We start from the raw sequence: 25,722 nt of genomic DNA on the forward strand, positions 1-25,722 counted from the left end.
CAACAACATTTAGAATATGGATAATTAGAACCTCAGAGGGAAAGATTACTTTCCAATTTTCATCTTTGTATTTCTTTTTGCCCTAATTTATGAGAAATGTCTCATCTTCCAAACTTCTGCTGAGTTTTTGATTTCCAATCTGTTTTCATGTTTATTTTTCCTGAGCTTGCTTTTTGTCTGACTGTCCCTTTATATGGATTTCCCTGATGGCTCAGATGGTAAAGAATCTGCTTGCAATGTGGAAGACCTGGGTTCAATCCCTGGGTTGGGAAGACCATCTTTTACCTCACAGAGGACATTAAGGATATCAGGTTTTATTGTTACAGTGAACCCCAGGGTCTGGGTTCTCTGTGCCAACACTCCTCACCCTGCCCTGCTTGCTGCCCTCCCCATAACCCAGCACCCCACTGTTGATTTCTGGATTCAACAGTAGATTGAATCCTGTAGAACAAACCCCTCCCCACCCCACCAGCCCCAAGGCCATCTTTCTTTCTGAAGAACTCCGGGACCAGGTGGAGGAGACAAGAGGTGGTGGTCAGGGGGAGGTGTCTTTCCTTCTCACTTCTTTCTTGGAGCCTTGCTTCTTCCTGCAAAGCCTATCTTCTGCCTCAGGTTTATTTAATTTTTTTTAATGTTGATTTGTGTTTTATTTATAAATCTCAGCTGTTTTGGATTATGATGTGTTTACAAGGCTACACAGGTAATATGGAAGGGAAAATGGAAAAATACAAACGGCAGAAAATGTCTTACAGTAATAAATTTTTTTTTTGCAAGCAGCAACCTTTTCTCAGTCTTTTTTATGTATGTATATACATGTATTCTTTTAAAAATATTCTTTTCCATTAGAGTTTTATCATAGGATTTGTTTTTAAATTGGAGGATAATTGCTTTATAATGTTGTGTTAGTTTCTGCTGTACAACAATGTGAATCAGCTCTAAGTATATTATATATATATAATATACTTATGTATATGTCCCCTCCCTCTTGAAATGCCCTCCCACCCCACCCCGCACCCCACTCCCCTAGGTTGGCACACAACACCAAGCTGAGCCTCCTGTGTTATACAACAGCTTCCCGCTAGCTAGCTATTTTACACACGGTAGTTTATATACGTCAGGCTACTCTCTCAATTCATCCCAACCTTTCCTTCCGTGCTGTGTCCACAAGTCCATCCTCTACATCTGGTTTCTATGCCTTCCCTACACTAGCTTCATCAGTCTCATTTTTCTAGATTCCTTATATATGTGTATTCCTATATACGTATTCCTTATATATGATATTTGTTTTTCTCTTTATGACTTGACTTCACTCTGTGTGAAACAGACTCTAGGTTCATCCACCTCACTACAAATGACCTGATGCTGGGAAAGGCTGAGGGCAGGAGGAGAAGGGGACGACAGAGGATGAGATGGTTGGATGGGATTACCGACTCAGTGGACATGGGTTTGAGCAAACTCCAGGAGATAGCGAAGGCCAGGGAAGCCTGGTGTGCTGCAATCCATGGAGTCACAAACAGCTGGACACGACTTAGTAACTGATCGACAACAACAAATGACACAATTTTGTTCCTTTTTATGGCTGAGTAATGTTCCATTGTATATATGTACCACATCTTTATCCATTCATCTGTCAATGGCCATTTAGGTTGCTTCCATATCCTGGCTATTGTAAATCGTGCTCCAATGGACATGTGTCATCTTGAATTACGATTTTCTCAGGATAAATGCCCAGTAGTGGAATTGCTGAATCATATGGTAGTTTTATCCCTAGTTTCTTGAAAAGGAGAAGGCAATGGCACCCCACTCCAGTACTCTTGCCTGGAAAATCCCATGGACGGAGGAGCCTGGTGGGCTGAAGTCCATGGGGTCGCTGCGAGTCGGACACGACTGAGTGACTTCACTTTCACTTTTCACTTTCATGCACTGGAGAAGGAAATGGCAACCCACTCCAGTGCTCTTGCCTGGAGAATCCCAGGGATGGGGAGCCTGGTGGGCTGCTGTCTATGGGGTCGCACAGAGTCAGACACGACTGAAGAGACTTAGCAGCAGCAGCAGCAGCAGTTTCTTGAAAACAAGTCTAAAAGCCTAAGAGGGAAACATTTTGCTGGCAATTCTTTTTGCCTTCCATCCCACTGCTATTAATAATTTCCCCTAAGACAAAGAAAAGGAAGCTTAATTGAACTGTGAAAAAGGAAAAGAAAAAACAAAGAGAAAAGTGGAAACATCAAGAAAGAAATATTCATCCACATATTTGAATGGTGATTTTAAATAAAGAATTAGAGACAGAGAGAGAGGAAGGAGGTGGTGGGGCTCAGTGATGACAGCAAAGCTGATACCCCAGCAGGAAGACGTAGTGGCCTCAAGGTGGGAGCCTGTCTCCACTCCAGGAAGATTCTGTCCTCAGCTGAGTTCCAGGGCAGCTCAAGTGACCACCCCCACCCCTTGGACCGGCACTTTTGCTTCCCCAGGTCCTGCCCTGAACAGCTCTGGGCCATGGCCTGGGCTCCTGCAACTCCATCCCTTTGGCCTCTGGCCTGTGATTGAACATTATATAGTCCTGTTGGCAGTGGTTGTTTCACCAAAAGCATTCATGAAATGGAAACAGTAAATGGAAATAATTTAAATCATGTCATAGAACGTCCATGCAGCTCGATTTCTTGTGGATAAAAGGATTAACCTAAAGGTAACAACCTCACAGTTGTCCTGAGGATCAAATGAGCTATTAGGGCTCTTCTGAGGGCGCGTGGCACAGAGCTGGCCCCGTCTGGCCTTGGGTGCACCCTGGGAGACGGCCCACTGAGGCCTTGCCTGCATCCCCAACCTTAAGCTCTTTAGTTCAGAGGCTGCCACACCTGACAACTTGCACAATGGGAAGCTTCAGTTTTTCAGGCAGAGTGGTAACCTTCGATTTCAACTCATGAATTTTACATGTAAAGAGTGTAATTTCCTCCTCTCAAGCTAAGGACAGACTGAGCCAGTGGAGATCCCATGAGCATCCCACCACCAGGGTGACTGACACCCACCCCTGGGAAGTGATCTGTGGCCGCAAGGGCCACTACCCACAGGACAAGCTGGGGACTCGGGGCATGCAGCCTCTGCATGCCCATGTGTGAGGATGGGTAAGAGCCAGCGATGATCTGATCTTTACTGGATGCTTCCTGTGGGCTAAGTCGCTTCAGTGTTTGATTCTTTGCCACCCTATGGACTATAGCCCGCCAGGCTCCTCTGTCTATGGAATTCTCCAGGCAAGAATGCTGGAGTGGGTTATCATATCCCTCCAGGGGATCTTCCTAACCCAGGGATCAAACCAGGGTCTCATGTCTCCTGCATTGGCAGCAAGTTCTTTACCACTAGTGCCACCTGGGAAGCCCTAGTCTTAATAGCTGAGACATAAAAGCAACCTAAATGTCCATCAATAAATGAATGGATAGAGAAATTATGGTATTTATATACAGCAGAATACTTCTCAGTCATAAAAAAGGAAGGAAATCTTGCCATTTATGACAGTCTGGATGGACCCTGAGGGCATTATGTTAAGGGAAGTAAGTCACACAAGAAAAGATAAATACCATACAATCTCACTTACACGTGGAATCTAAAGGGAAAAAAAAAAATTGAGTTCCCGGATATAGAGAACAGATTGGTGGTTGCCTGAGGCAGCAGGTCTGGACGTGGATGAAATAGGTCCGGGGGTGGGGTGGGTCGAAAGGAACAAGCTTCCAGTTACAGAATGAGTTAAGTCCTAGGGATGTGATGTACAGGATGGTGACTCTAATTAATACTACTTGATTATTATTATAATACAATATACAATAATAATACAATAATACAATATTGCATACTTGACAGTTGTTGAGAATAGGTCTTAAAAGTTTCCATGACAGGAAAAAAGAATTCTGTAACCATATTTGGTGACAAATAATAACTGGACTTATTGTGGGGATCATTTTGCAATGTATACAAATACTGAATTACGACATTTATACCTGAAACTAATATAATGCTATTTCAATTATACCATTTTTTTTAAAAAGTGGAAAAGAGAGAGAAGAGAGAAGCAGGAAGAGGCAGTGTGAAGACTCAGCTGGACACCGTGGCTTTGAGGGGACCCAGGAGCTGAGGCACATGGTGGTCTTTGGAAGCTGGAAAAGGCGAGGAAATACACCCATGTCATACACCCATGACAGCCTCAGAAGGAAGGCTGCCCACTGAGATTCCCTTTCAGACTTCTGACCTAAACAGTAAGATAATAAATTTGCTTGAGCCACAAACAGAAACTCACTGAGAACAAAGCACATCACTTGAAATTTCAGAAGGGAGATCCTAAAGATTTTCTGACAAAGCAAATGTTCATATTCAGGAATCAGAATGTTCTAATCAACTTTAGAAAACAGAAGATAAAGGAGAAACGCTTTTCAAAATTCTGAAGGAAAATTATCTCTAACTTAGAACTCTATACCCAGCTAAGCCATCAGACAACTGTGACTGTGGAAAGATTTTTAGGCAGGTGAAACCTAAAATATTAACCCCTCATACCCCTGGAACATGTACTTCACTAAAATTAAACAGATAAAAGGAAAGATATGGGATCCAAGAGAGAGGGGAATCCAATGCAGAAAAGTGAAGGAAAATGTTAAGGTAACAGTTTCCCAGTGATGGGAAACCCCTGGTTGACAGCTACATGCAGGCCTAGAAAGCAACCAGTCCAGGGTGGGCTCTAGAAAAATGTGTTTGAACTTACTGAAGGGGGAGTCATACTTCTGTCAGAGTTGATAACTTTAATCAGGAAAAACAAAAAAGTAAAGATATGAACGGAGTCAAGTAACACATCAAAATCTGTTTTCTACCCCACACTGAAGGATTTGATCCCACTGGTGAGAGGAAGAAGGGATATCTGGAAAGCTGTGACTTCCACCATGGCCCAGCTGACCTTGGAGGATGGCAGGTGTCTGCGAGAGACAGCCCAGTGAGGCACATGTAACGCTCTTGGGCTAAACAGCTCAACTGAGGCTGGCTCCTAAGGTTGTCAGTCAGGGATGCAAGCGCCTATGGCCATACTGAGCACTCTGGAAGCGTCCAATCTCATTTACTCTGGAAGCCAAGCAGGGTGGGTCCCAGTCATTAGTCACAGTAACAGGTTATACTCACTGCCAAGGACTGGATCTAACATTTTACTGACACTATTTCTTACAACTCAAGAGGTACTCTCATCATCCCCATTTTATGGATAAGGAAGTTGAGGCTTTAAGATGTTAAGCAAATGACACAGGGCTCACGTATGGTTGCTGGACTTCACAGCCAGTTGGGCTTCAGACTCTGCATTCTTGGCTGCTACACTGTGTGGTGTTAGGATAGGAGACTATCCTGGAAAACCAGATGCTATGGGTCCTTCTTTTACTAACTTCAAAGCAAGGGCAGCTCCACAGTTTATAGATGGGATGGGGGGCAGGGGCAGTTTAGGGACAGCAGTGTGGCTTGTAACTGCAGGTGAGTGCAAGAGCTTGTGTGGGGCAGGGTACAGGATACCCACTTGAAGCCCCATCAGCATAGGAAGCACGCTGTCCTTTGACTAAGACTTCAGGTTGACTTGGGAGGGTCCGAGAAGACCGAGAGAGAAAAAGCCCCACCTACCCACTCACCCCCCACAGCTGCCCCTACACCAAGACCTCAACTGCTTGGGCTGCAGCCCATTTCCTGCCTCTCCACTATGGGCTTACCTGCCTGGCTCTAATGCCGGAACTGGCCGGGAGAGAAGTCTATAGCCATTTGCACCCAAGTAGCTTTGTCCCCAAACTGGAAATGCATTACAAACACATCAAAAAGTAAATAAAAGTCATCTTACTCAGTCTTCAACACATACATAGCAGGAGAAAACAAGTAACCAGATTGGGTGCACACCCACTCAGCAAGGACTGGCCAGGGCCCCAGCTTCCCCACTGCTCTGGACTACCTGGAGGGCAGCAGCTCAGTGCCGTTTAGCTGGCAAGCCATACGATCCATACAAGCCAAGAACTGTTCAACTGACTCCTCAGCTCTTAGTGAGTCTTCTCTGGCTTTCCAACAAGCAGAGCCACATAGAGGGCCCCTCTGCCCCCAGTGCACGGGCCAGGGGAGTGACTCTCCAATCCGGATGTGCAGCACAAACAGCTGGGCCTCTGGGGAATGAACACACATTCCAGGGATTTGGATACAGACAGTCCTACAAGCAAATGCTGAAACCACGTTTCAGCATTTCCCATGGGACTTATATTCCTATTCAAACGTTTTACAAGAAGTCTCTAAGGCACTGCAGAAATTGAGCCTTGTTGCTATGGACTGAATGGTGGTCCCCAAATTCAGACTGTTATTGTTGTTCAGTCGCTCAGTTGTGTCTGACTCTTTGCGACCCCATGGACTACAGCACACCAGGCTTCTCTGCCCTTCTCCCATCTCCCAGAGCTTGCTTAAACTCATGTCCATTGAGTTGATGATGCCTTCCAACCATCTCGTCCTCTGTTGCCCCCTTCTCCTCTTGCCCTCAATCTTTCCTAGTATCAGGATCTTTTCCAATAAGTCGGCTCTTCATACCAGGTGGCCAAAGTATTGGAGCTTTAGCCATCAGTCCCTCCAATGAATGTTCAGGATTGATTTCCTTTAGGATTGACTGGTTTGATTTCCCTGCTGTCCAAGGGACTCTCAACAGTCTTCTCCAGCACCACAGTTCGAAATTCAGATATTGATGCCCTAATTCCCAATGTGACATGTCTGGAGCCGTTGGCAGTAATCAGGGCTAGATTGGGCAAATGGGGTGGGGCCCTAGTCTGATGGGGTAACGCCCTTCTAAGAAGAGATACCAGAGACTGTTGTCTTCAGACGCATAGAGAAGTAAGGTGAGCACATTGCAAGATGGTGGCCTCCTACAAGCCCAGGAAAGAGGCTTCAGAATGAAACCTACCTTGCTGGCACCTTGGTCTTGGACTTTGAGCCTCCAGAGCTGTAAAAAACCAAATTTCTGCTGTTTAAGCTGCCCACTCTGTGGTATTTCATTATGGCAGCCCAAGCAGATGAATATACCTGCGTTTCTTTTTAATTTCATTTTCCATGGCTCTTGTTTCAGTTACATTGGTCTTCCAGGTCCTTCAGAACCAACCCCAGGACATTCTGATTACAGTTCTCTCTGCACACTCACCCCTTGCCCCCTCCTCTGTCACCTGAGCCCCACATTTCGAGGACTGGCTGATCTCATCCAAATTCTCAGCTTAAATGCCCTTCCAGAAGCGGCGAGAGGTTTGCTATTTGCCCATCTTATTTCAAACTTTTCTTCCTTTGAAATGTTAAGCCTATTTATGATACATCGCATAACTTCTCTCTGTCACATGTACTTTCTCTAATTCAGTTTTACTGATTAAGGCCCTTGGGTGGCAAAGTTTAATGGAAGCTAGCTACTTTATTATATATCTTTGTCAAATGTGTACTTGTTTGAGGCAACCTGAATTAAAGAAAGTCACGAGAAGCGTAAGACATGCCCTTTCTAGTAGTTCTCTTTTGATAGCCAGAGCCTTTATAAAGTTGATGCTGCATTTTAATTCAGAAGTCAACATAACAGTTAAATACATGTAGTAAGTTGAACGTGTTAGTGAAATAGGAGCTAGGCTTTGTATTTCCAAACATGTTTCCAAAAGCCTGTTTTATTTTAAAACACACACAGCGTTGGACACAAACGTCTTTTTAACCATTGTGGAGCAAATTTCACTGACTGCTTAAATTGATAGCTCTCCCTCTGTACTGAGTCCACTGTTCTCGAAGCCTTATAAAGGATGAGAAGATGGGTCGCTTCCTTTACTTCCCTCTTTGTTGTAATACGAGTCCATGAATGACAGAAATTACACGACCAATTTTTCCGTAACCATTTGGCAATCATTAAAGCTTCGCAGTTGCTGGTTTTCCTACTGGTGTTTTACAACCTAAGGTAAAAACAGAGAGATGGCTCATGAAATCATACAACACTTGGGCACTGGCGAAAGAAAAACACACGACATCTGTGCAGAGTTTTACAGACTGAAAAACAATCAGTGGAGACAGCAGCACCGTTAATAGAAGCAGCAGTGTCTCAAAGAGGCGATGGGCATGGCCATGGTGCCCCCAGCCACGTTTCCTGAACTTCAAGGCGAGCATGTTCCAGTATGTTCACTCTCACACCGTTGACTTCTGAGATTAAGAAATCAACTCCATCATCCTCAGAATGAGGGTTTTGGTGTCTATTTTAGCTTTATGCCTCTCTCACCAAATTCCGAAGAAGAGCAGGGAGATAAAAAAAAAAAACATCTTAAATGAACAATGCAAAGAAATAGCAGAAAACAAACGAATGGGAAAGACTAGAGATCTCCTCAAGAAAATTAGAGACACCAAGGGAATGTATCATGCAAAAGACAGACACAACAAAGGACAGGAGTGGTGTGGACCTAACAGAGCAGAAGATAGTAAGAGGTGGCAAGAGCACACAGAAGAACTGTACAAAAAAGGTCTTCAGTTCAGTTCAGTTGCTCAGTCGTGTCCGACTCTTTGCGACCCCATGAATTGCAGCACACCAGGCCTCCCTGTCCATCATCAACTCCCGGAGTTCACCCAAACCCATGTCCATCGAGTCGGTGATGCTATCCAGCCATCTCATCCTCTGTCGTCCCCTTCTCCTCCTGCCCCTAATCCCTCCCAGCATCAGAGTCTTTTCCAATGAGTCAACTTTTCACATGAGGTGGCCAAAGTACTGGAGTTTCAGCTTTAGCATCAGTCCTTCCAAAGAACACCCAGGACTGATCTCGGTTAGGATGGACTGGTTGGACCTCCTTACAGTCCAAGGGACTCTCAAGAGTCTTCTCCAACACCACAGTTCAAAAGCATCAATTCATCCCACCCTCTCCCTCTCCCACAGAGTCCACTGAAACATGTATAATATCATAGATGAAACGAGTCGCCAGTCCAGGTTCGATGCACGATACTGGATGCTTGGGGCTGGTGCACTGGGACAACCCAGAGGGATGGTACGGGGAGGGAGGAGGGAGGAGGGTTCAGGATGGGGAACATGTGTACACCTGTGGCGGATTCATGTTGATATATGGCAAAACCAATACAATATTGTAAAGTTAAAAAATAAAATAAATAAATAAATAAAAAGCATCAATTCTTAGGTGCTCAGCCTTCTTCACAGTCCAACTCTCACATCCATACGTGACCACTGGGAAAACCACAGCCTTGACTAGATGCACCTTTGTTGGCAAAGTAATGTCTCTGCTTCTGAATATGCTGTCTTGGTTGGTCATAACTTTCCTTCCAAGGAGTAAGCGTCTTTTAATTTCATGGCTGCAATCACCATCTGCAGTGATTTTGGAGCCCAAAAAAATAAAGTCTGACACTGTTTTCACTGTTTCCCCATCTATTTCCCATGAAGTGATGGGGCCAGATGCCATGATCTTCGTTTTCTAAATGTTGAGCTTTAAGCCAAATTTTTCACTCTCCTCTTTCACTTTCATCAAGAGGCTTTTTAGTTCCTCTTCACTTTCTGCCCTAAGGGTGGTATCATCTGCATATCTGATATTATTGATATTTCTCCCAGCAATCTTGATTCCAGCTTATGCTTCATCCAGCCCAGCGTTTCTCTTGATGTACTCTGCATATAAGTTAAATAAGCAGGGTGACAATATACAGCCTTGACATACTCCTTTTCCTATTTGGAACCAGTCTTTTGTTCCATGTCCAGTTCTAACTGTTGCTTCCTGACCTGCATATAGGTTTCTCAAGAGGCAGGTCAGGTGTTCTGGTATTCCCATCTCTTGAAGAATTTTCCACAGTTTATTGTGATCCACACAGTCAAAGGCTTTGGCATAGTCAACAAAGCAGAAATAGATGTTTTCTCTTGCTTTTTCGATGATCGAGTGGATGTTGGCAATTTGATCTCTGGTTCCTCTGCCTTTTCTAAAACCAGCTTGAATATCTGGAAGTTCACGATTCACATATTGCTGAAGTCTGGCTTGGAGAATTTTGAGCATTACTTTACTAGCATGTGAGATGAGTGCAATTGTGTGGTGGTTTGAGCATTCTTTGGCATTGCCTTTCTTTGGGATTGGAATGAAAAAAGGTCTTAATGACCCAGATAACCACAATGGTGTGGTCACTCACCTAGAGTCAGACATCCTACAGTGTGAAGTCAAGTGGGCCTTAGGAAGCATTACTATGAACAAAGCTAGTAGAGGTGACAGAATTCCAGTTGAGCTATTTCAAATCCTGAAAGATGATGCTGTTAAAGTGCTGCACTCAATATGCCAGCAAATTTGGGAATCTCAACAGTGGCCACAGGACTGGAAAAGGTCAGTTTTCATTCCAATCCCAAAGGAAGGCAATGCCAAAGAATGCTCAAACTACCATACAATTGCGTTCATTTCGCATGTTGGCAAGTTAATGCTCAAAATCCTTCAAGCTAGGCTTCAACAGTATGTGAACTGAGAACTTCCAGATGTAGACACTGGATTTAGAAAAGGCAGAGGAACCAGAGATCAAATTGCCAACATCCACTGTCTCAGAGAAAAAGCAAGAGAATTCCATGAACCATCTACTTCTGCTTCACTGACTATGCTAAAGCCTTTGACTTTGTGGATCATAACCAACTGTGGAAAATTCTTAAAGAGATGGGAATACTGGACCAACTTACCTGCCTCCTGAGAAACCTGTATGCAGGTCAAGAAGAAACAGAACCAGATATGGAATAAACATACAGGCTCAAAACTGGAAAAGGAGTACGTCAAGGCTGTATATTGTCACCCTGTTTATTTAACTTATATACAGTGTAGGTCATGCGAAATGCTGGGCTAGATGAAGCACCACTGGAATCAAGATTGCCAGGAGAAATATCAACAACCTCAAATATGCATACGATACCACCCTAATGGCAGAAAGCAAAGAGGAACTAAAGAGCCTCTTGATGAAGGTGAAAGAGGAGAGTGAAAAAGTTGGCTTAAAACTCAACATTCAGAAAGCTAAGATTATGGCACCTGGTCCCATCACTTCACAGCAAATAGCTGGGGAAACGATGGAAACAGTGACACACTTAATTTTAGTGGTCTCTGTGGATGGTGACTGCAGCTATGAAATTTTAAAAGACACTTGCTTCTTGGAAGAAAACCTATGAAAAATCTGGACAACATATTAAAAAGCAGAGATGTCACTTTGCTAACAAAGATCCACGTAGTCAAAGCTATAGTTTTTCCAGTAGCCATGGATGTGAGAGTTGGACCATAAAGAAGGCTGAGCGCCGCAGAACTGATGCTTTTGAATTGTGGTATTGGAAAAGACTGTTGAGAGTCCCTTGGACAGTAAGGAGATCAAACCAGTGAATCCTAAGGAAATCAACCCTAAATATTCATTGAAAGGACTGATGCTGAAGCTAAAGCTCCAATACTCTGGCCACCTGATGTGTAAAGTTGACTCACTGGAAAAGACCCTGATGCTGAGAAAGACTGAAGGCAGAAAGAGAAGGGGACGACTGAGGATGAGATGGTTGGATGGCATCACCAACTTAATGGACATGAGTTTGAGCAAACTCTGGGAGATGGTGAAAGACAGGGAAGCCTGGCATGCTGCAGTCCACGGGTCGCAGAGGCAGACACGACTTAGGAACTGAACACCACCACCACAAAATTCAAAATCGAATTTCAAGGTTATGTATTCTGAAATTTCAGACATACTATAAATAGAAGACTATTTTAGTCCTAAGCAGGCAGTCCAGTGGTTAGGACTCCATGCTTTCATTGCTAAGGCCTGGCTTCAGGCCCCATTCAAGAAACTAAGGTCCTTGGCAATGAAATGGGAGCTAATGAATCCAAACTAGAAGGAGAGGCATCTTCTTGATGTCACCAGGACTAGATCATGCACCCTGGTTAGTATGTTAGGAGCGGATCATTTTTATGCTGTATAAGACTGCCTATTTTATGCCTGGTGTGTTTTCTGTTAGTTTTCTTCTTAGTTCCTTAAGAAAACTCTAGATGATAGAAATAGTTCTTTGCCTAAAGGGAAGGACAAAATTCTGTTGTTTGATAAATTTTAACGCCTTTGGAAAAACTTTTTCCTAATTAACATCAACTCATTTTTATGTAGACATTGGAATAAAGCTTATCCATGAATATAAAAAAAAAAACAAAAATAAAACAAAAATAGTTCTTTGCGTGTATTAAAGCTTGACTGCTGTTCATTTTGATAAATTATTTAGTACCGTACTTTCCTGTTTTACTATATGTTGCTAAATGCAATGTGAAAACCCATCACATTTTATTAAATGGTACTTACCAAGCATTTCCTCTAACTTTGTTGTGGCAGGTTCGTTCACGTTAAATATATAATCATTATTTCTAGGAGAAAAAATAATAAGCTTTCTTACTGCATAAATTAGGACAAAAAGACAACATTCATTTTTTATATAGTAAGAATGTTTAAATAGTCTTCCTCAAGGGTAGTTTTAAATAGCTGAAAGTTGTGTGTATATTAACATATATGTAAGGATACACACACACACGACATGCCCCCCACTCGGATTTTCTTATAATTAACCAATATGTGTGCACGTGTACTCAATCGCTCGGTCGTGTCCAATTCTTTGCTCCCAATGGACTGCGCCCACCAGGCTCCTCTGTCCAGGGAATATTTCAGGCAATAAAGGAGTGGGTTGCCATTTCCTACTCCAGAATTAACCTATACATTTCAATAATTAGGTCAAAGCCAAAATGCTGGCCTAAAGCAAATTTTTTCTTTGCTTCAGTGTAATGTTTATTCATAGCCACATAAAATCTGCATGGGAACGCAGAGTGGCTTCACTACTCAGAACGTGCAGAAGTGAAGCATGACGTGATGCTTCCTAGACCACATGCATCTCCACAGCTCTCTCTATGGACTTGCTGTTCGACTGCTTTGAGCTGTCGCCGCCCCGAGCCCACCCTGGGCATCATGCTCTGTTACTTACACCTTCTTCTTCTCCACCACACCGAGCCTCACAAAAGCTGCTAAGGCATTTTTCTGTACGTCGGAGGATAATACATCGTAACACTGTGAGGCCCCTAAAACACAGGGATGAGGGAGTGAGTGACCTCCTGTTTGTTCTCAGCTGACAGAAAGCACCGCCTTCAGGGTTGTGACTCACCTTGATCGAGAAGCTGACTTGTGAATTTTCTAACTCTTATGAAGTACTGTTTCTCAGTGAAGTAGTCTTCTTCTTCATTCAAGAGGTATTTGCAAATTATCTGATTTTTAAGAGGGGGGATAAGAGGAACAGAAAGTGAAAAAGGGAAGCCAACTACAATAGAACAGTAAAAATTTTACACTGACCCTCTTAATTGTATTCTGCCCCTCTATGGCAGAATAAAGACCCCTCCCCTTGCAAAAAAAAAGTTCTCTTCCCTTGGGGAAGACACTTGCTCTTCAGACCGGAAATAAGTACAGGGTAGGACAGTCTCAGTTATATTTGTTATGGGAGGATGAAGGAGAACTTGCAAAGATTTACACACCTGATAAGATTCCACAAAAGGTTTAAAAAGTCCTATTAAAAACTCTAACACAGAATTTCCTTTTTCTGTAACTAGGATGTCCCTCGTCATCACTTGTATGGCCTCACTTTTACAAAGCAAGTAACAGCCTTCTTCAAAGTCCTGGAAGGGGAGGGGAAAAGACAGAATTCATCCACAAATTTATAATTTAGGTCAATGATCCACTGCTGGGCTCAGTGTATGCAGCCATGCACCCTTGAAACAAGAGAAACACTAGCTAATTCTGCAACCCTTCCCAGACCCATGGTTGTGGTTGTTAGGAGCCAGAGCAGCACTGTTTCGACGCTCAGAATATTGATCCTCAAATACAGTAAACACTGAAAACCTGATAAGCCTCAGAAACCATTACCTGGGCAACAGATCTTCTTTCACTTTGTATACAGCCATACTCTCCTCACATTTAAACAAAAGTGCATGCGGCAAGTCCGAAAAACACTGAGAATCATGTTATGCTCAAAATGGCTGCCCTCACTTCCTACTGAACAAAACCTGTGTCCCTCAGCGTAACGGACAGACCCGAGACCCACTTGCCAGTGCTGCTTCCACGCCTGCAAGCCAGCGGTCCAGCTCTGGGGGCCCGATCCTTCACCAGCTGTCCACACCACCAGGCAGGACCACTGTTCTCCACTGTCTCTAAGCAAAAGACCCTAATCATTCCAGTAAGTTGTGCTGGAAAACGCGTCCTGATTGGTAAATTTTCTAACAGAATAGTTGGCTATTAGTTATTTTTACAGTGGCTGCACTAACAGTTCAATGATTTGGTTCCTCTCACCAAATAATCCCCAAATTATTGATTAAATGTGAAGAATTAAAACCGAGTTTGTTGAACTATAAGTGTCCATGTTTCCCTTTTGCACGTCTCTTTCTCTGCTGCATGTAGCCTTGAAGGAAGGGAAGACACACCTGTGAATCCAAGCCTAATATTTTCAGAACTCACACCATAAACACACAGCTTTTCTGCAGTTAAGGATTTACCTTTAGTGCATTTCCTGGAAGAAAGATGAACTCATCTGAAAAAACACTGCATAGGAAGCGAAAGCAACTGTAGACATCCTCTGGAAATAAATTCATTACACAAAATTACAACTCAGCTTTTTAAACAGGCAGGGAGTACCAAGCAGTTCATGATACTCCAAAATGTAGTATTTTTTTTAATTTATTTATTTTTAATTGAAGAATAATTGCTTTACAATAGCTTTGGTTTCTGCCATGAGTCAGCCATAGGTATACATATGTCCTGTTCCTCTTGAAGCTCAAAATGTAGTATTTTAAAGGCATATTATTCATATTCCAGGGGCAAGGAAGCTATGCTGTGTGCTTAGTTGCTCAGTTGTGTCTAACTCTTGCGACCCCAAGGACTGTAGCCTGCCAGGCTCCTCTGCCCATGGGGATTCTACAGGCAAGAACACTGGAGTGGGTTGCCATGCTCTCCCTCTAGGGGATCTTCCCACCCAGGGATTGAACCCAGGTCTCCCACATTGCAGGCGGATTCTTTATCATCTGAGTCACCAGGGAAGCCCATGAATATTGGAGTGGGTAGCCTATCCCTTTTCCAGGGGACTTTCCCGACCCAGGAATAGAACTGGGGTCTCCTGCATTGCAGGCGGATTCTTTACCAGCTGAGCTACCGGGGAAGGAAGCTATAAACAATCTAAATTTTACCCACAAGTAAACTACAGTCTAGTATGATTTCAATGGTTGAAGCTGAATTACAATCAGGCTTCTAATCAGTCAGTGTGGAAATGAGCAAGTGGCCTTAAAGCCAGGGCACTTCACTTCACCTGTGCATGGTTTCCTAGCAGAGAAGGAAAGGAATGGCTTCCTCCCTTCCTTCCACATTAACATCTGCCGATGTCTCTATCCCATCTTTGGCACTAGAACACACTGGCACACAACACTAGAAACTACTGTCTTACCCCTCAGATGTGTGGGTCTTCCTGGCCCATCAAATACAGACATTGATCTTTCTGGCATGACTTTTCTCATCATAAAAATATACCTCCATGCGGACACAAACGGTCGCCTCCAATTTCACACTGAAATACTCCAGAAGACTACGTATGTGCCCCTCAGCTGTGGATGAATCCCAACGTGAGAAGCCTCAGGGAGAACTAGGATCAAGGTCTGAGTTTCCTTTGTCCTGAGCTAAGCTGTCTGACCCCTCTGGGCCCCAGTTTCCTCATTCACAAAATGACATTTCCTTCCAAGGCTAAAGGTCTGTAGCTGAGCCCAGTGTACCTCCACTCTGGCTTTTCCTTAAAATGATCTACAGAGCTCTGGATGACAAACACAAAGACAACCAACTGAATCAGAGGCCTTCGGGGAAGGAACTCAGCCTCCAAAAATTCTACAGTGCAGCCCTGACTACAGGTTTCTGTGAAAAACACGGCTCCACTTGTTGTTATACTCCTCGGTGCGACCAGCACGCTCCTGTATATGAGCACTCACACACCGCTGGGACTGTTCACCCACCCCGTCTGCTTCTGTCGGCTGAGGGAAGTGACATCAGAGAAAGCGCATCAGACCAGGCAATGGAGAGCTGTGCTCTCGTCCCATACCCTCAAGTAGTCAGAAATTTCTAGGCCTAGTGTTCCTCATTTATAAAAGGAGATGTTTAGATTAGATCATTTTTTTAGGTCCTTTGCAATTCCCGAGTTTTAGGCAGTTAGTCATGTATTTAGGAGGAAAACCTGACTAATTCTGAGTACAGGCCCTTCCCTTGCTGGGGTGTGGGCTGCACACACGTGGCACGGCATTTAAAGCTTCAAACGTTGCTCCCTACATGGGACTGAATGGCCAGGTCTCTTCCAGAATTCAAGACCATGGTACCAAAAGTTACCTTTCCTGAACCCAGGTGTCATCTGCAATGCCATAGCGACTAAGGACGGACGGACAAAAATGTTGAGCAGTTGGTTCCTGTATGCCAAGCACATGAGGAGGGTGATATGCTGGAAAATGAGTCCATCCACCAGTTCCGAGTCTCCGCACTCCATTTTCAGAATCACCCGGTCTTTGACGAGGCTGACGATGTTGGAATGCAGAAGAATGCTGGACTGGATAACTGCTTCAGCAGGTTCATTATCTACATAGGCAAGGACAATTCATTCAGGGAAATGGCAAAGAAACGGGCTGGGTCACTGCTGGGGGTCTTACCCCTAGTATGAATTAACGCTAGTGAAATGACACATTTACTGTGAAGTACAGGTACTGGTTTTAGACCCCACCAAATGAGGTAATGATACTACATGGGAAGGATATTTTAAAAGCAGTATATCATAAATCAACTCTTTTTAAGGACATATAACATACTTTTTCATCTACCCCAAATCTGTTAGCCATTCTGAAATGCACATCAACTCCCATTTTGAAAGCCAACACTTTCTCAGGAATCACATTTTTGTAATATCAAGTTACATGACAAGAAAATCACATATGTGAATCTAAGAATACTAAGACAAGAATACATGCTAGGGACTTCCCTGGGGAGGGGAGGGGGGTCCAGTGATTAAGAACATGCCTTCTAATGGGTGGTTCTACCCTTCTAACGTGGGTTCAACCCTGGTCAGGGAACTAAAATTCCACATACTACACGTCAGTTAAGCCTGCAGCCTCAACTAAGACCCAATGCAGCCAAAAATAAATAAATTAAATTTTTTTTTTTTTTTAAAGAAGATATGCGACACACCTAAATTCCAAGATGGCAAGAATATCACTTTACAACTTTGGAGGTAAACCAAAGGGCAACCCGAAAAGGCACCCTCCAAGCTTCACATCTCCCTGAGTACAAAGGGACACCAAGGAGACTTTTCTGGTTTTCCTGTATCAAAGGTAACTGAAGAAGTAGGTTCATAACAATTTCTGGTACGTCAGCACCCGACACTCCACCGGCCAAGAGATAGCTGAGGAGTTAGAATTATAAGCATGATAAAAGAGATGGGAGTATTTAACAATATTCTTAATAAGGGAACTCATTTTATTCTTACCCTGAGACAAAGAGCTGGCTGCTGCTGCTGCTAAGTCGCTTCAGTCGTGTCCGACTCTGTGCCACCCCATAGACGGAAGCCCACCAGCCTCCCCCGTCCCTGGGATTCTCCAGGCAAGAACACTGGAGTGGGTTGCCATTTCCTTCTCCAATGCATGAAAGTGAAAAGTGAAAGTGAAGTTGCTCAGTCATGTCTGACTCTTAGCGACCCCATGGACTGCAGCCCACCAGGCTCCTCCGTCCATGGGAGTTTCCAGGCAAGAGTACTGGAGTGGGGTGCCACTGCCTTCTCCGAAGAGCTGGCTGACAGGTGTGTAAAGGAGACACGCTGCTCAAGCGGGACAACAGGTTCTGAATGCTTCATGGAAGGGTCAAGTGGGAGGCGAAGTTTTTCCTTCCAGACTCAATCACATTCACTCTGGACTAATCTGCCTTGTCTCAGGTTGTTCATGTAATGATACAGTGCGTGACACTATATATACAATACAATACGATTTATTTTACATATATAATATAATAATATGCATATCATAGCCTAGGCATGAGAATGCTTAAGAATATGAAATAATCTGGGTAAAAAAGCAAAAAAGGAACCAAATATACACACCACGTTCTAAATTAGAAACTGTGTTTGATCATTTCTGGTACCTGACTTCTGGAACTTACCAACCGACTCTCACTTTGTATTAATGACAACTACAGCTGTCATGGTGGCTGCACAGATACTTTTAGCTATGGATTAGCCACATATTTATCCCCTCTGGAAAAAGCAAAACACCTCAGAAAGACAGGTGCCTCCATTTTCATATGTTTCTGGGTATTCCTCTTTCACAACTTTACGCCTTATATTACAATCAACATGTCCTGTGCCTCCTATCAGACCATTACAATACTGGGAAGAGATGTATGATTTATCCTTACTTCCCTACTGGTGATCAACACTCGGCTGACCAGCACTCCTGTGAGTAATGCCTCCAGGCCTCTGTCAGCCACGCTGCCCTCTGCGGCTGCCTGGCTCTGCTGCCTGAGTGCTCATCTCTGAATGGCAGTCTTCCTGCTTGTCTCCCTGACTCCAGTCCCTCCCCACCGTGGTCCATCTTTAAACTGAAATCTGGCTACTTCCCAAGGCCAATCCGCCATACTTCCCTGCCTAAATCCACGGCTGCATTCTGTGACCTCCAACTCTAGTCCAGACTCCAAGATAGCAGGCCTCTGGGATCCAGCCTTTGTCCACATGTCCATCTCCATCACTCCTTCCCCAAAGCCAGTGCTCTAACGTCACCCGTCACCAGCGGGTCAAGAGACGCCCAGTGCTGTCGCCCCCTCACTGCGTGTTCCTACTCCCTGCATTAGCCATGCTCCTCCCCAGCTGTCTTCCTGAAGGGCTCCTAGTGCCCTTCAAGGCTGGTTTACAAGTCACACCTTGCTGAGTGTGGGCCCTTTCCCACGCACTATTCTCAGTAACCTCAGCAGTCTGTCCATAGCTCTCTGTCTTTATGTCAACGAATGACTAGTTTACACGTCACCAACCACCCTGCCTTCTATCCAGAACAGGGTTTACATCTTGTTCATCTTTGTACCCCTGGTACTCCCCAGGTTTAATGAGTGAACAGTCAGTAAGTATCTGACTATATATAATTGTATGGTCTTAAAAAGACTGCATTCTGGGACTTCCCTAGAGGTCCAGTGGTTAAAACTCTACGCTTCCAATGTAGGGGCGTAGGTTTGATCCTCGGTTGGGGAACTAAGATCCTGTATGTTATGGGTGTGCCCCCCTCAAAAGATTGCATTTTCAATTGCAGTCTCTACAATTTTAAATCAAAGAGATTGAAAGTAACTTAAGCTAACTACTGTCATATATATTCCAAACTCTGAGCATAGTACTCACAACTCCAATGAGGTTTTCAAAGCTGTTATTATCAGAGAATTGTATACAGTTCTGCAAGACTAGCCCTTTAATCCTTACAATCCAGTAAGGCAAAGGGTTGCAAATATGTGATAAAAAGAGGTCGGTGTAGCGGGAAGAATATGTGGAGTACGAAGAGTCATAATTTATTCCCCACTCCACTGGATACAAAGGAGGGTGTTCTAGTCCTCTATCTACTTGGAGTCTCACAGTGAGACATGACATATAGACAATTATTCTCAAGTAATCAACAAGCTATGGTCAATGTCCTATAGTATAAAAACAGACTAAGCTTTCTTTCTCTGAGCAATGCTTTGCTCAAAGTCCGATATGGGTTTTTTTCATGTTTAGCTTTCCAAATTTAATAAATAAAAAAAGCAAGCATTCTCACCACATATGTCCCACATACGTACCAGGCCAAGTAAGAAACCCCCCGAAGGCCTGGGTTAAGCCTTTCAGCCATAAAGTTTTTTCCAACAGGGCATCAAAGTCCATGGATGGCCGGTTCTGAAGCAGGACAGCAACTATTAGCGGCCACGGGCTCAGGACCAGGTTTTGAATTTGGAGAAGCTGCATTTTATAGGCAACTTCGGTCACAAAGGTGTGCATCTCCTCTGACTGTTTCTGAGGAATATATCTAAAAGGAAGAATACAGAACAAGCAATCACAGTTCTGCTACTGAGACAACGTGAGAGGAGAAGGGAACGGGAGAAGACAGACCCTTTAGAGGATTCTCATGCTTTATGCCAACTGAATTCTCTCAGGTCACATTGAAAAAATATACCTGCACTTTACTAAAGTGTGATCTGTCTGTTCACCTTGAGAGCATGCTCTTGACAGGTGATTAAAAATACTCAAGCTAACAGGGTTCTATTATCCCTGATTTCAGGCAAAACAACACTTCTGCTGCTCTGTAAGTGGGACAGATCACTTCTTTTGTGAAAACTGATGCCTCCTCCACTGGACTGAACTACTATGCCTCGTTCAAATCCATAGTCTTTTGAACGTGTCTCTTGTAGAACACACCAATCAGGTTATGACAGGTATATGTTCTGTTGACAACTGCTCATGTCTGCATTGCTAGGCTGTACAGTGGGCCTGACTGCCACACCGTCCTTCTGAGAAGTTTCAGGGCACCTGCCCGGTGTTGCCAGGGTCCTCACCTTACACTCCTCATGCCTGGATCACTAAACACTGCACTGCATGATATCAGGAACCCACTCAGCTGGTTGGACCGTGGCTATGCATATGACCTGACAGCAGTCACATAATAACCCACAAAATAATGTGAAAGCTGTAGCCAATGAGAACTCCCTGGTAATGGATACAATTGGCCAATTTGAGACTGAAAGAGTGAAGCTTGTGGCCACAAAAATCTAACTATCTGCTTCTGATAGCTAATGAAGCTGGAGCTGCTGTGGGACCACTGGCACTGCAGATAAATTATGAACGATGCTGCAGTCACGTGAGGCCTGGCTGAGCAGGTGGTCTGTCTCCTTTACTCCCGCAGGTGTACTTCTCTGCATTAAGAAAACCCCCAAATGTGCGTTTGCAGCTGCATCCTGAGAGAACCTAACATGTTTCCTTGCCCATAAAACTATAACCTTCTTGAGAACAGGGACTCACTCGCATTCACTATTACTAAACAGTCCTTTTCAGGATCAAAAATAAATACTCTGGCTGGCCTACCAAAAGTGCTCAACAATTCCCACACACGTGCTTGTTAACACACTTTTCTCGTTTGTGCTTTTAAGTTTGTAGGTTACTGGGGAGGGAGCCTGGGGAGAGGGAATCAGAAGAAACATCTGTCACTTTGAGAGCAGGCAATGGCGTCTTGTGTTTGTTTTAGCACTGTCTGGCTTGGCACGTTTAATATGCACAATGCAGCTAACTGTCTGGAAAACACATTAATTGAAGCTTTCTCTTCTTATCATCTCAGAAAAGCGAGTTTCAGTTCTGCAAGTGGTCAACTCGAGAATTACAATTTACACTTTTAGATTTTTGTCCTTGTTTCTATGTCAGTTAGGAAAACACAGGCCTTGCACCTGGGAACCAAGTTATACGGGCTCCGCCCCATCCTCCCAGCGGCCAGAGATCGAAGCGACACAGGGTCTCCAAAGTACACATGAATGTTTCCAAACTTCTCAGAGAGGATTCTCCTGGCTTTCAACAATCCCTATGAATGTCACAACAGGGGGGAAAAATAGGAATAAATACAGAAATTAGTTGACATATAAACTAGCATTTTCTATAAATTCCAGTAAAGTCAAGCTTGGCTATCAAGCTTTACGTACAGTTGTAGATTCTTTTGGCTTAGGAACCCCTAGAAGCTCATATGCATACAGAGTTTCTTCCAATATCCTATCGTAACTGATGCTGATTGGAACAAGGTAGGTATCAAAAACTTCTCTTTTAAAAAATGGTTCCATCACAATATTTAGAAGACCTGTAAACACAGGGAGAAAGAGCTTTTCATACATATTGAAAAGGAGAGCAAACAAGGGCATGGAAAGATACTAAGAGTATACATTATATACCAAGCCCATAAATACAATATAGACAGTTGCACTTATAAAGAAACACTTGTACTTATAAGGTAAAGAATATCTTGAAAAAAAAAAAAAAGTGTCATGTTCTATTAAGCAGCTATGATAGCACCACACCTGAAGTCTTTGGGTTTGCATTTTTCCTTCAATCTGTAAGGAACCTACCAAATTTTGGAGTCAATGTCTTGGCAGAGCGGCTTCTTGTCCCTTCGAGGAAAAATTCAACAGGAGCATAACCATTCTTTAAAGAGAAAACACAAACAAACAAAACAAAACACAAAACCCGTTGCCTACTCTCAAAGTGATAAATGCTTCTTTTGATTCCTTTTCCCGAGTTCCCTCCCCAGCCCTCTGAGCAAACACTGCTCACAGTGAAACTTAAACAAGGGAGCCACGCAGAGTAAACAGATTGCTGAGGTTACACACATTCCTCAAGGGGAAAGAAACAGCTAAGTGGTCCACTCGGAAGTTAAGAATTTAAATAAGACCTTACAGCAAACGTCAGTGAAAAGAAAGCACAGCTTGAAAGTACTGGGTAGTTATCTGCATTTACCCGTAACATGGTTTTCACATATTCGGAGAACACGGCCCAGTAGAGCTTATTGCCACCAAAGGTGCGCCGCATGAAGAAAGCCCCCGACATCCGCAGCAGCTCACCAACCATCTTCATTCCCAGGAAGTCTACCAAAGAAAGGCTGGTTAATATTTATCCACAGAGTGCAACTTCCTATAAATACCTCAAGTCAAATTCTATTAAGACAGGTTTTATGTATGTAAGACACTCCTTATCTTAAGAAGAAACATGTAATGGGATTATGGGAAAGAACGGCCTCGGTGGGCAGGTGCTGGTAAGGGGGTTACCTTGTGCACCCTCCTTCCCATGCACCTCTGCTTTTACAACCAGACCAGCAAGAGACAGGGGCAGCAGCCTCAACTGTGGCATCATGCCAACCTTTTTAGTCAGTACTGCTGCTGACCTCAAGACGTGAGTGCTCAGTTGTTTGTGTCCAACTCTTTAAGACCCTATGGACTGTAGCTGGCCAGGTTCCTCTATCCATGGGATTCTCCAGGAAAGAATATTGGAGTGGGATGCCATGCCCTCCTCCAGGGGATCAAACCGGCATCTCCTGCATTGGCAGGCAGATTCTTTACCCACTGAGCCACCTGGGAAGCCTGGCCCTGACGACAGATCAACACATCCTTCATGCTCTGGACAAGCAGGCCAAACTCACTCACTCTCTCCTTTCCTTTTTACCCATCAGGTAAAAATATTGATATTCTTTTAGAAGCACAGATTAGAAAAGAAAATTCAACAATGAAAAGAAAGAGTTCACTATCAGTTTTTAAAAAGTTCTTTTCATTTTATCCTAATTTTCAAATAACTTTTTCACATGTCTATATAGATGGAAATGCTTTTAAAGTGCTTAGGTTCCTGGCAGTTTTAATTTTACTGTTAGTGCTCAGTTGTGTCTGACTCTTTGCGACCTCATGGACTGTAGCTCACCAGGCTCCTCTGTCCACGGAATTTTCCAGGCAAGAATACTGGAGTGGGTTGCCATTTCCTCTTCCAGGGGATCATCCCGGCCCAGGGATCAAACTCATATCTCTTTAGTCCCCTACTTTGGCAGGCAGATTATTGACCACTGTGCCACCTGGGTTTATTAACAAAGGTGTTGATTAAATCCAGGTGGCTCAGATGGTAAAGAATCTGCCTGCAATGCAGGAGACCCAGGTTTGATCCCTGGGTTGGGAAGATCCCCTGGAGAAGGAAATGGCAAATCACCCCTCCAGTATTTGTCTGGAGAATCCTAGAGACAGAGAAGCCTGGTGGGCTACAGTCCATGGGGTCACAAAGGGTCAGACATGACTGAGCACGCGCATACATGGTTGAATCCCAGCTTTCCTGGCTACCTATAAGGGAGATAAAAAACAATTTCTTCACCTTGGTAATCCTACTTCTTGGAATCAATTCTACAGAAATAAAAGCACTAATATGAAAATAAACTGAAGAGTTGTTTGTTACAGCAAAACTACTACATTATGATACATACACACTGCTGAATATTATGTAGCAATAAAAATCTTAGACATGAAGTTAGAATCTTACCAGAAAAGTCACACCACATACAAAGATTAAACCAAAACACATCAAGGACCTAAATACAAAACCTAAGTCTATAGAACTTTTAGAAGAAAATATAGGGAGAAAGCTTTATAACATTGGATTTGACAATGATTTCTTGGATATGAGACCAAAAGCACAGAAAATAAAAGAAACAACAGACAAACTGGACTACAGTTGTCCTTGGGTTGGGAGAAGTCCGTGGGGGACTGGTTCTGGGACTCTTTGTGGGTACCAAAACACTTGGATGTTCAAATCCCTTATATAAAAGGGCAGAGTATTTGCATACAACCTAGCACACCTTAGTACACTTTAAATCAGCTCCAGATTACTTATAATTCTTAATACAACTGCTTGTAAATAGTTGCAAGTATACTGTAAATGCTATGCAAATAGTTCCCTGTGGATGGCAAGTTCAATTATTGCTTTTTGGAACTTTCTGGAGTTTTTATTCCAAATATTTTTGATCTATGGCTGGTTAAATCCATGGATACAGAACTTGTGGATACAGACCACTGACTGTAAATCAAAATGAAAAACTTCCATTCATCAAAGGATACAATCAACAGAGTGAAAAGGGATAAAATATTTACAATCACATATCTGATACAGAATATATAAAAAATTCCTACAACTCATCAACAAAGAAAACAAACAATCCAAAAGACTTAAAATACTCCTCTGAAGAGGATATAGAACTGGCCAACAAGCATATGAAAAGATGCTTAACATAACTAATCACCAGGGAAATACAAATACTCATGACGAGATATCACTTCAAACCCATTATGAAGACTATTATTAACAACAAAAGAAAAAAATCTAAAAAACCAGAAAATAATCAGTGTTGGTTGGATGTGGAGAAAGTGAACCTGCATGCACTGCTGGGGTGCAGCCACTACAGAAAACAAAACGGCAGTTCCTCAAAAAATTAAAAATAAAATTACCATCTAACCCAGCAATTCTACTTCTGGGTACATATCTGGAAGAACTGAAAGCAGAGCCTCAAAGAGGTATTTATCCATCTACACTCACTGCAGCACCATTCACAACAGCCACAAAGTGGAAGCATCCCGAGTCTCCAGGGATAGATGAATGAGTAAACCAAATCCGGTCTATACAAACAGTGAAGGGCAGGGAAGCGTGGCATGCCGCAGGCCCTGGGGCTGCGAAGAGGTGGACACGACTTAGCAACCGCATAACAATACACTGGGTATTATTTAGCCTTAAAAAAAAAAAGAAAATTCTGACGGATACTACAATACGGATGAACCTCGAGAACACTATGCTGTGTGAAACAGGCTGGCAAGAGAAGGACAAATCCTGTGTAATTCCACTTGCAGAAGGTAGTGCATAGTCAAATTTGTACAGATAGAAAGCATTAACAGAACAGTGGCTGCCAGGGGATGCAGGGAGAATAGAATGAGAGGTTAAGTGTTAAATGAAGACAGAATTTCATTTTTGCAAGATGAGAATACTTCAGTGGATAGACTGTAGTACCACAGTGTGAACTTTATGTCACTGAAGTGTGCACTGAAAAATGATGAAGATGGCAAATTTTATGCTTTATGCATTTTAACACAATTGAAAAATAGTAAAAAGAG

At 43.3% G+C, this 25,722-nt stretch overlaps 1 protein-coding gene across 10 annotated transcripts in view; it reads right to left on the reverse strand.

The window, feature by feature from the left end:
* Positions 1–7,647: 7,647 nt before the first annotated feature.
* The window catches only part of GNPAT (glyceronephosphate O-acyltransferase), a 40,671-nt gene continuing 22,596 nt past the window's right edge, over positions 7,648–25,722 (reverse strand). For 9 of the 10 annotated variants that reach the window (XM_086381307.1, XM_086381299.1, XM_086381306.1 and 6 more), the window contains 12 exons: positions 22,550–22,677; positions 22,162–22,237; positions 21,745–21,896; positions 21,496–21,626; positions 19,864–20,087; positions 16,402–16,644; positions 14,538–14,617; positions 13,524–13,664; positions 13,160–13,259; positions 12,983–13,076; positions 12,313–12,374; positions 7,648–7,943 (listed from right to left, as the gene is read on the reverse strand). In XM_086381307.1, the coding sequence (XP_086237433.1) occupies positions 7,900–7,943; positions 12,313–12,374; positions 12,983–13,076; positions 13,160–13,259; positions 13,524–13,664; positions 14,538–14,617; positions 16,402–16,644; positions 19,864–20,087; positions 21,496–21,626; positions 21,745–21,896; positions 22,162–22,237; positions 22,550–22,666 (1,464 nt within the window). In that variant the 5' untranslated portion in view covers positions 22,667–22,677 and the 3' untranslated portion in view covers positions 7,648–7,899. Of the gene's footprint in view, positions 7,944–12,312; positions 12,375–12,982; positions 13,077–13,159; positions 13,260–13,523; positions 13,665–14,537; positions 14,618–16,401; positions 16,645–19,863; positions 20,088–21,495; positions 21,627–21,744; positions 21,897–22,161; positions 22,238–22,549; positions 22,678–25,722 lie in introns of those variants that run through there. The other variant, XM_086381309.1, reaches the window with a different exon arrangement.

The sequence above is a fragment of the Bos grunniens genome, chromosome 28 (genome assembly GCF_055505025.1).
Source record: "Bos grunniens cultivar Pamir isolate PY7600 chromosome 28, Bosgru_T2T1.0, whole genome shotgun sequence".
NCBI lineage: Eukaryota > Metazoa > Chordata > Mammalia > Artiodactyla > Bovidae > Bos > Bos grunniens.